Source organism: Thunnus maccoyii, chromosome 21, assembly GCF_910596095.1.
Source record: "Thunnus maccoyii chromosome 21, fThuMac1.1, whole genome shotgun sequence".
NCBI lineage: Eukaryota > Metazoa > Chordata > Actinopteri > Scombriformes > Scombridae > Thunnus > Thunnus maccoyii.
Genome location: NC_056553.1, coordinates 17843964 through 17853794, shown reverse-complemented (window position 1 = coordinate 17853794; position 9831 = coordinate 17843964). Strand labels below are relative to the sequence as shown.

At 39.7% G+C, this 9831-nt stretch overlaps 1 protein-coding gene across 1 annotated transcript; it reads right to left on the bottom strand.

Moving 5' to 3' along the window:
- Positions 1–1414: 1414 nt before the first annotated feature.
- On the bottom strand, positions 1415–9824 carry slc35b3 (solute carrier family 35 member B3). The gene is made up of 10 exons (XM_042399135.1): positions 9594–9824; positions 8341–8577; positions 7965–8086; positions 7484–7638; positions 5491–5598; positions 4766–4863; positions 4437–4529; positions 4030–4141; positions 3700–3769; positions 1415–2499 (listed from the first exon to the last, which is right to left on the bottom strand). Exons 2-10 carry the CDS (start codon positions 8554–8556, stop codon positions 2349–2351), a joined length of 1125 nt encoding a protein of 374 aa, XP_042255069.1. The 5' UTR covers positions 8557–8577; positions 9594–9824; the 3' UTR covers positions 1415–2348.
- Positions 9825–9831: the final 7 nt, after the last annotated feature.

Below are 9831 nucleotides of genomic sequence, written 5' to 3'. Positions count from 1 at the left end.
GCTGTACTGCCAAAGGTTCCCTGGAGGAGGGAGGATCTTTGTCAGTTTGTCATCACACACAAGCTGCCAAATTTTATGAAATACCAAATTACTAATTGGCCCAGCGTTAGGTTTCCCGCCTGGAAGTGAGACAGTAATATCTGGGCCTCTATCAGGATCACAGAGAGAGACACACTCAGCTGCCTCCTGCTGAGCTGGCAAGTCTCTGTCATTTCATATCAAGCTATGGCAATGACACACACACATAAAATGATCATCAAGGACAAAAGACTTTTCAAACACAATCAATCAATATTTCCTTGGTTTGGCCTATTGGGTTTGCAAACATTCAAAACAATATTGTATCAGATTTTCAGTGCTGCACAAGGGAATTAATGTAATATAACACTTTATTGACATCTGTAGGGAAATTCTCTGCTTACCTAGGTATCTACTGACTTGTAAAAATCCAGCATTAGTTGACAGAGCATTAGTGCTGCTCCAGGGCACTTCAGCAGGGAGGATTCTGGGTCCAAGGTTGAATGACAGCGTCTCTAATCACTTGGCACAGTAAACTCAGGACAATAATGTATTTATATTTTGTGCCCTGGGATCTTTACACACAGAATAACACTGTTAAAATATGTTTTGCTATATATGTGTGTCTTTGATTATCAGACCAATAATTGGAACTTGTTTTTCAACTATTCCGTATCTATATTTACAACTATAATCAAGCTTTATGGATGAAATCCCAGATACCAGTTCCTGTCAGAGCGGTATTGCACATCAAAAGGGCTTTGCTGTTAAACAGGCATATGTGTACGATAAACAGCGAATAGGATTGGACAAGCACAGATCTCTTGGGTAATGACCATCTACGCACTGGATTGTATTTTTTCCCATTGAAAACAGATGTACTGTAATATTTATACTAAAAGCAGAGATTTAGTGACGGTGGTGTGTGTGTGTGAAAGACACCCTCCTACTGTAACAATCATTTTCCCTCTGTTGGTAGAATAGTCAGTGAGGAAACCGAAATGAAAAGCCAAATCACACATAAAATCCTTGCATAGCCCAGCGGAGGAATCTGTAGTGTTGCTGATGAAAAACCAGGTGTGGGCTGCATCAACATTATCATTTAGAGAGAATGCAGACTGGCACATGACAGATGCACAGGGTAGATCCAAATGAACAGGACAACACAGGCACAGTGAAGACTGCTGTTTATTTTCTGTCTAGCAGTGCTATCTTTTTTTCAGGACTCCTAATCAAACATGCCTAAGGCCACTGGATGGATAAACACACACACAGTTTGGCAACATTTCAACTCTTCTCTCAAGTGGTGCAAGAGGAGAGAATAAGGGTTGGCTGACGAGTCACATACACACACACACACATACATACATACACACACAAAACACTGGATGAGGCGTAAGAGAAACAACTTGGTTTGTTTTATTGTAAAAAGAGCGATACCCTTTCACCCAAACACATGGTTAGCAAATTATGGCAGTTGATGTTGAATTGTTGATGTACAGTGGAGCAAATAACTCCTTCCTCTCCAAAATGTCCCCATATGATCACACAGATCACACATTTTTCATGATTTAGGGCACAGTCAGTAAATAATTACCAATAAACTATGAAAAAAAGTCACTTTCATCAAGACAATAAGTATGTAAAACAATTTTTATCTTCTGTCTTTCTGGCACATGCGGTGGCAAATATGCCTTTTTTTTTTTTTTTAAATCAATATGTATTTTTTCTTTTAGGGTGGGGGACAAACATTCATCTCAGACATGACAGATTAACATTTCGCTCTGTACTTTTTCCTTCCAACATTACAGCTTTTCCAACCACTTAAGGGTTTAAGTGTACAAGTCTTTTCCAGTGCAAAACGGTGCGATTTGGTTAGCTAAGGCGCTGGCTTCCCTTTAGAGAGTTTTTAAGTCCTCAGTGTTGCATCTCCATGTTGGGAATGTTTCTGTGGGGCTCTGTAACATAGCTTTAAAATAGCCCACTAGCCATGATCATCTTTTAAAAAACAGACTTCCTTCAGTTTGCTGCAGATAGTTTGGATTATTTCAGTTTTCCATCAGTACTACACCACTGGTGTACTGGTTGAGGGAGACAGGATACATTGACTTCATCATCCATTGTAGTTTCATTGTGTCAGCTGTTTGTGAGGCTGATTGGCAGTCAAACCCTGTATACCCATCCTTGGCTCAAAGTTGATGGTGATGAGGCCTTTAGCTGGGGCATATGCTTCAACATATCCCCTGAGACAGGAGGGCCTGTGAACTCTACATCTGAAGAGACATACAGTGTGCCTGCACAGGTCTTCCAACTACGCCCGTGGGTACCTCCTATACGTTTTGTGAGAGAAATCGGACTTTCTTTCCTGTCAGCAGCCAGCTCCTGAGGTCCTTGATTGAGGGAAGCTTCATTTTGTCTCTGTTTTTACTGTAAACATTCAAGAAGATGCCAAAGAGCACCAGAAGGCCGCCCCAGATGTACCTGAAGAGGGACAGACTGAGTGTTAAAATATTTTAAAGGGACAGACAGAAATGGAGTGCAAGGTGCAAACAAGGATGCTAATTAATGCTCATGATAAGACTTAATCCTCTCAAAAATAATCTGATTTCCTACTAAACAAATATGCAACATAACCGTTGGCCCTTTGACTTTCACTGAGGTTATTTTTTATCTCAGTCTAGGGTGTGGCTTAATATTTTCACACCATTTTCATACATTACACCAAATACTGTTAATTGGTAAGGTTAGCATCAGGATCAACTCAGGAATTCTTGGAAAATAAGTGAGATACAGTACATGAAAATACACATATGAATCTACATATGGGTGGTCAATTAAATCTAAAAACCTGAATAAATGAGAGGAGAAACATAAGAGTCACAGAGTTGTTGATATGGCATTGATAGTCACCAGATTTCAACCAAATGTAACATTTCTGAGAGATTTTGGATAGTAGACAGCGCTCACCACCACCATTATCAAAACCCCACATAAGACAATATATATATTATAGAAGAATGGTGAGTTAACCCTTTGAGTAGAGTTACAGTCCTGCTTTAAGGAGCATAGAATTTGTTCTGGTGGTTCGTGGTTGCCAACACCTTAGACCTATTTTTTAATTTTAAAAGCTTTAATTTGTGACCCCTCTGTATTTCACCATGCATCATGATTTCCTATAAAAAGGTAAATGAACCAAAGTTGGAATTTGGTCAGAGCAACGATTTACTGATAGTATATACAGTATTCCAATAATAAAGAAAAATCTCTTGGTCTAAAAAGCATAAACTGCAGTCATGCAAGGGACTATGAGCCTGGTCATGGTGGAGGGCACACACCAGCTGGAGGGTGAACAAAGTTGGCCAAGAAGATACATTAAAGTTTTTTGCATTATGTGGATGTGTGAGTGTGGAAAGTCATGATTGAGAAACAGAGCGGGAGAGGTACAGTGGAAAACGAGACCCTTTTGACAGCACAGAAGAGTTGGAGGGTGAGCGAGAGAGTCAAAGACAGGCAGACAGAGCAGAGGAGTAGTCAAGGTCTGGAAATGGACTGAGGACATGAAAACCAGGGGCAGGAAAGCCAAATCCAGTTTTATTAGTCAAAGGAGAGGTCAGTGGTCACATTTAAACTTACTTTAAACGAGAAGAAAACTGATCAAAGTCAAAAGGTGACAGTACTTACTGAAAAGTGAAAGGTTTTGCGAAGAACATGAAGGAAAGTACGATAGTCATGGCCTTTCGCCCGGTGGTTACTGCAAATAAGTAAAACACAGTCATGGGTTCCATCAATGCCTGTTACATTACTTCTTTTTTTTTCTTAATTATGAATAAGACATAAGAAACAAAAGCTCAACAGATGTGATCTTCTAATCTGGGCTATATTCTAAGAGATATTTCTTGTCTTTGGCTGGGAAATATACGGTTAATTGCTTATACATATAATTATGTTGTATTTTTTTTTTAAATATTTTGTGAATTATGACAATATTTTCTGTCTACAACATTTTCTGACCTGTCACTGCAACCAGGGCACCAAAGAGCTTGATCAAGGCCAGCACAAAGGAGATGCCAAAATAACCCGTAAGAGAGAAGAAGAATGCATAACCGTATGTCTTCACAGGATGCTGGGAGGAAGGAGGGAAGACAATTGAATCATTACTGACCATTGCATCTTCCTGATTCTGCATCAATGTAACAAAATCAACAAAATAACATCAGGACACCACAGAAAGGAAGGAAAACAAATTTGTGAACGGCAAAGTGCTTACTGTATGTGATTAAATCACTGTATGAGGATGTGACGCATAAATAAATTTCATAAGGTTACAGAAGAAACAAATATTATCGTATAACAAAGTGTGTGGGCTGCCATATTAAGTGGCAGTGGTGTCTAGTCTAGTTGTCTAAAGGTTTATTCACCTCTGAGCAGAATGCCACTGCTGGTCCCAGCCCACCCAAACAGAGCAGACCTGTCAGTATGTAGACAAAACCAATGGAGTACGAGTACAGCACCTGTAAACACAACACCGTATGACCAGTCTGTGACATCATCACACTCAGATTTATAACAATTATCGCAAATCTCACAGTGAAAACATGGATGACACAGCAGCCTGGTTTAGAGGACACAGTCAAACAGAGCTACATATCCTCTATTCACCTCTGATATTTGTGTGTGAGCGTCTAGTTGTCAACGCTGTAGACTTGTATATGTTATTATCTACTCATAAGTTAGATAAACAGAGTACCATTTCGGAGTTGGAGCCATTATGGAGTTTCATGGCTTTCTCCTGCACGTTTCCAATGGCAGCGTCTGCACACAGTGCCAAGGAGATGAGAAGAACACCTGTATGACATATGAACACAACATTTTTAAGAAGGCACATAAACAAAGAAACCTTTTTAGCTCAAGCTGTAAAGATAGATGTTGGTGGAGATGCAGTTAGGACACTTAATGGGTATATGCACTAACTAACAGGGGAGAGAGAGTGTTGTGACTGACAGGTTGTTTTTTAAGATCACTAGGCCACCAGGATGCCCTCAGAAGAGTTTTGTATCAAATCTCCATTAACCCCTATATATGTTCATTATTTTCAGGCTGTATATAACTAACTCTACAGCATAACAGAGTGCCTATCAGATTACTTCAATTTTGATACAAATCTTTTAGGATTCAGAGAAAGAAATTAAACCTAAATTCCAGTATCAGTCTTTTAATAAGTCATGTCCTGTCTGTGCATTCACAACCAACAATTTTAGAAATAAGTGAGTTGCACTAATAATTTAAATTTTTGGGGCTAATCACATACTAGTATCGCTATATGTCTTAGCTTTGTTGTAATGTCACACTTAACTTTCAGCGTCCTAACCTTGATTATGCAGGATGGATACTTGTTAGATTGCAGAGGTAATGTAGTGTTAGAGTGTTTCTGTGAAGTCATTCCACTCTGGTGTTGGATCAAGGAGAAATTACCTGTGACGTTAAAGTTGGGGGCCACTTTACTGTCAGCGAGCGTAAACCAGATGAGTCCCAGACTCATGCAGAGAGCAGCTGACACATCAGCCACATTATAGCGTTTACCTGGAACACATGAACATAGCACTGATTTCTTTCAAACAGTCTTTTATCTGTAATTCTGAAATCAGAAACTCCCTGAACCAAATTTGGGAAACTTCACAAAGGAAACCAACAAAACATTTAAGAAATTATACCTGCATGAAATCTGAACTTAAATGAATGATACTGGTAAAACTTCCAAAACCTTTTACAACATCACAAACGCAGAGAAACCAAATTCAGACATTGCACAGGGAGCGTACTTCCCCTTAAGCATAGCTTGCAAAGAAATCTTCAGAAAATGATCTTCCTCTTTTTAAATAAAAGAAGTTGACATTGGACTCAGGTTAAAATGAAACTAAAAGTTTTTACAATGGGTACTTTTCACAATTCAAAGTTTCTGAAGTTGTGCATGTAACAATCCACAAAAAAGCTGTGTGAAAAAACAACAGGATGAAGGAGTCTGCCAAAAACAGGCTGACGGATGGATGCCTTGAGGATGACAAGGGGACGCAGCAGCAGGTTGGCCGTGCTCGGCTTTGATTCCCTGACTTGCCTTTGAAGGGTCTCATATCAGATGCAACCCCTAACACCCCTCCCTCCATCCACCCATCCCTCTCTCTCTCACTTTCTTTCCTCTTTGCATTCTAAGTGAACAAATTCTGTTTTCCACTCGACCCCTTCAGGGACCGTGGTCCTTACATCTAACCATCCACAGAGAGATGGAGGAAAGGGAAAAAAAAAAAAAAATGCACAAAACCTGTCTGACGTTGAGGACACAGAACCTTGAGAGGGCCGGTGTGAGGATGAAAGGACAGACAGAACCGAGAGCAGGGATAAACAGCGAGTACTGCCGAATGGGCTCTGACAACCGAAAACAACAGACGTGGATAAAAAGGAGGTACCGAGAGTTGAAAGGTGGTCATTGCTTCAAAGGAAACGTGCAAAGCAGCAACAAGTATAAGATGTGTCTTTTCCAAAGATTACCTCTCCTGATTGATGATTAGCTACTTTTAAGTTCACTCTGGAAAAACATGTATATTCAAACTGCAGTTCTTTAAGTAATGATGCAAGTAATGATGATTATTTACAGTGACTCTTTTATCTACTGAATAAAAATGCAAATGACTCCATTTACTTCAAAGTTTTTAAATCCTAGGAGCAAAAATCTGATTTCTGAATTTTGTGAATTGTTCAATGCCCAATCCTTATCCTTTTTGACCATACATGTGAGCTAAATTTCCATATATAAATAATTATAGAGTTTGTCTTAATAATGAAAACTACAAATCCAGCTGAACACAATTAAATATCTAGGTCTGTGTGGTATTCCAGAAAACAGGCTAAGAAAAGCTGAACTTGAAAATCTTGACTTTAGTTAACCTAAACAGTTGATTAGGGTTTCAGCTTTTCCACTTCCATAATTTCATAAAGACAGCAGCAAAAACCACCAGCACAAACAAAACCAAAGTAAATATTTAGTTAAACCTGTTACATTCAAGCCCTTGCCAAACGAGTTCACACAATGTGATTAAGTCTATCATCACCAGATAAGTCTCTGTTTTTTTGATTTGACAGTTCCGTGCTGGCTGGATGAATGCATACTGCGCATGCTCTATTAATTTAATCATGCAGCTCTTCTAGACTTTTCAAATGTTATTGGACCGAATGGATCAAATTCTGATAGTGAAATGAGTCATGTCGCAGGGGCTGTGTGATACTCAACAATTTACCAAACATTTTACAGCTGCAACAGTAGTGAAAGAGTAGGCTACGTGGAGCCTATGACATAAGCATATGTCAACAGTGTTTTTGTAATTACTCTCACAGCCAGCAGGGGAGAGAAAAGTCCTACACTCCAGCTTTACTGTGTGGTCTGTAAATACATATATAGATAATATCAGCTGACCTTGAATAAACACTCCTCCAATCATGACAGGGATGAGTTTACAGCACTTGAAGATGACCTGTGTGGGGTAGTTCAAGTAGCCCAGAGAGGTATTAGACAGGCCCATGGTGCCCACTGTTAGGAATGCTATGATCATATAGGTCTTCCCTGGTATCCTGGAAGACAGGAAAATAAGAAGAAAATGAGAAATGGATTTTTGTGCTTCAGCAGTTTTGACCAAGAAAATCCACTGGTGTTTTACTAATTCTTCAAAAAACAATCAGCTACAGGTGGATGCTCACAGTTGTATCCATTCTTAAGAATATCATCATACAGTATAACCTCCTGCTTTGCTTAACAGCATTACAAAAATCCTTACATAGCTTCACAAAGCATGTGAGACAGGTCAGTGTTACAAAAAGTGACAGCGATGACTTTGAATACATAGAAGAAGAGTAATGTTTGTCTTCATTGGAGCATGGGATTATAGTATTAGCTGTACCTTCTGCGTTTGTCCTGTGTGAGCTGAAGCTCCACCAGTCCAAACATGGAGTAGAAGCCAAACTGGACCAAAGTGAGGTACCAACCAAAAGGCTTGAATCCCTCTACGGAAAATATCAGCTCCTGAGAGAAGGGTCAAATAAAGAATCACAAATACAGACACAATCAGGTAATGATAGTTTCACACCAGCACTCCACCTTCATGGTAACATGCTTAAATTCTTATTTTAAAATATTTTATATACACGTGTGTGTGTGTGTGTGTGTGTGTGTGTGTGTGTGTGTGTGTGTGTGTGTGTGTGTGTGTGTGTGTGTGTGTGTGTGTATGTGTGTGCATCAATCATATCATGTCTTTCTTCCCTGGCTGCCAACTATACCTGCAGATATCCATATATGAGGTAAAAGAGGAAGACTCCAGCCACACAGATGAAGAACTGTGTGGGGGCACTGAAGCTGCTCAGGTTGATTCCCAGGACCCTCAGTTCCTCCACAGACTTTATGTGAGGTGACATCACCTCCGTGGACGACGGGATGGAAATTGAAATGTGCTTCCGTGAACTGTTGTAGCCCACCAGGCCATATTTGGCACTCATCGTGTCTGTGGCTGCTGGGAGCTGCGTGAACACAAAGACAGAGATAGACAATGATCACATTCAGTACAGGTCTGTTTTTCTCCTGCTGAAGTGCTGAACACAGCCGAGGGCTCTAGTAGGAGTAAAGAGAGTAGGAGCTCAATGTGTGCTAGAGATGTCATTCCTCTCATCATCCATCTGTGTTAGCAACGCAGACTGTGACAGCTTTCAAACTAAATGCAATGCAGTAACTAGCATTACCTAACTAACCTGAAACAGCAAAGTGCTAAGCTTTCCTCATCTCATCTAAGAGCTTTCCTAAGATAGGCCCCACTTAAAGGGTTACTTCATTACCTGTTCAACCTGTTGCACCCGGGAGATCAAACCGAGCTATACTTCCGCAATAAAGCTAGTCAGATTGTAATGCAGTTGCTATGATACTGGAAACATTATTAGAAAACTTTAGACGTGCATGCAACATTTGCATAATCCTAATTTGCATTTCTCCAAGTCCTTAGTTGTATAAGCTAAAATTGCATCATAACAGTTGATACTGACAGTAATAGTATTTATAACTACTAAGATATAGTGTATTTTTTTATTACAAGACATGACAGTTATGCTTTGTTAATTTTCTATTACTAACCACAGCTCTTAGTTTATCATATCTAGCATTACCGAGGTGTGTTGAACAAGACACGTCGTGTTATTAGCTGTGAATATTTGAGGAAATGTGAGAAGAAAACAATGATCTGTGCTCTTTAGCATAAGTATTAATCTGGAGAGCCCAAACTGAAGACTGTCAGCACCATTAACTAATGTGAAAGAATAATAAATGCGTTTTTAAGAAAAAAAAGTATGATAGCCAGTAAAGCTATCTATGCTACATAGCCTGCTGCTAACAACTTAAACTCAAACAGAAGCTGTCATTTGATTATCTAGCACAGTCTTAAGACTAGTCGTTATCCTAACAACCAATATGAGAGAATTGCAACTAGTAACAGACAGTATTTCAATCCCTGTCTTTGCTTTCTAAGCCAAACAAGCAAGCTTCTTACCTTCGACAGCACTTCCTGGTTTCTTTACGTTAGCTTATCCTCCTCTTCAAAGGCTATTCCGGTTGAAAACCATTTCCCTGGACATGCCGGCTTCATCTTTCATGCATTTCTAACCTTCTCATATTTCTTTTCTTCATTGACAAACAGCCAAAACTCGTTGGGGGAGCGTGTTAGCTCGTCGGATGCTAACAGCTACCTGCAGCAGAAGCGGCCAACAACTTCCGCTCTGCTCCGACCT

Coding starts and splice junctions, on each gene's coding strand:
- slc35b3 (XM_042399135.1), bottom strand. CDS start 8,556: ATGAGTGCCAAATATGGCCTGGTGGGCTACAACAGTTCACGGAAGCAC. Junction 4,864..5,490: donor CCCCAACTTTAACGTCACAG/GTAATTTCTCCT, acceptor TATGTCATACAG/GTGTTCTTCTCATCTCCTTG. Junction 3,770..4,029: donor TGCCCTGGTTGCAGTGACAG/GTCAGAAAATGT, acceptor ACTTATTTGCAG/TAACCACCGGGCGAAAGGCC.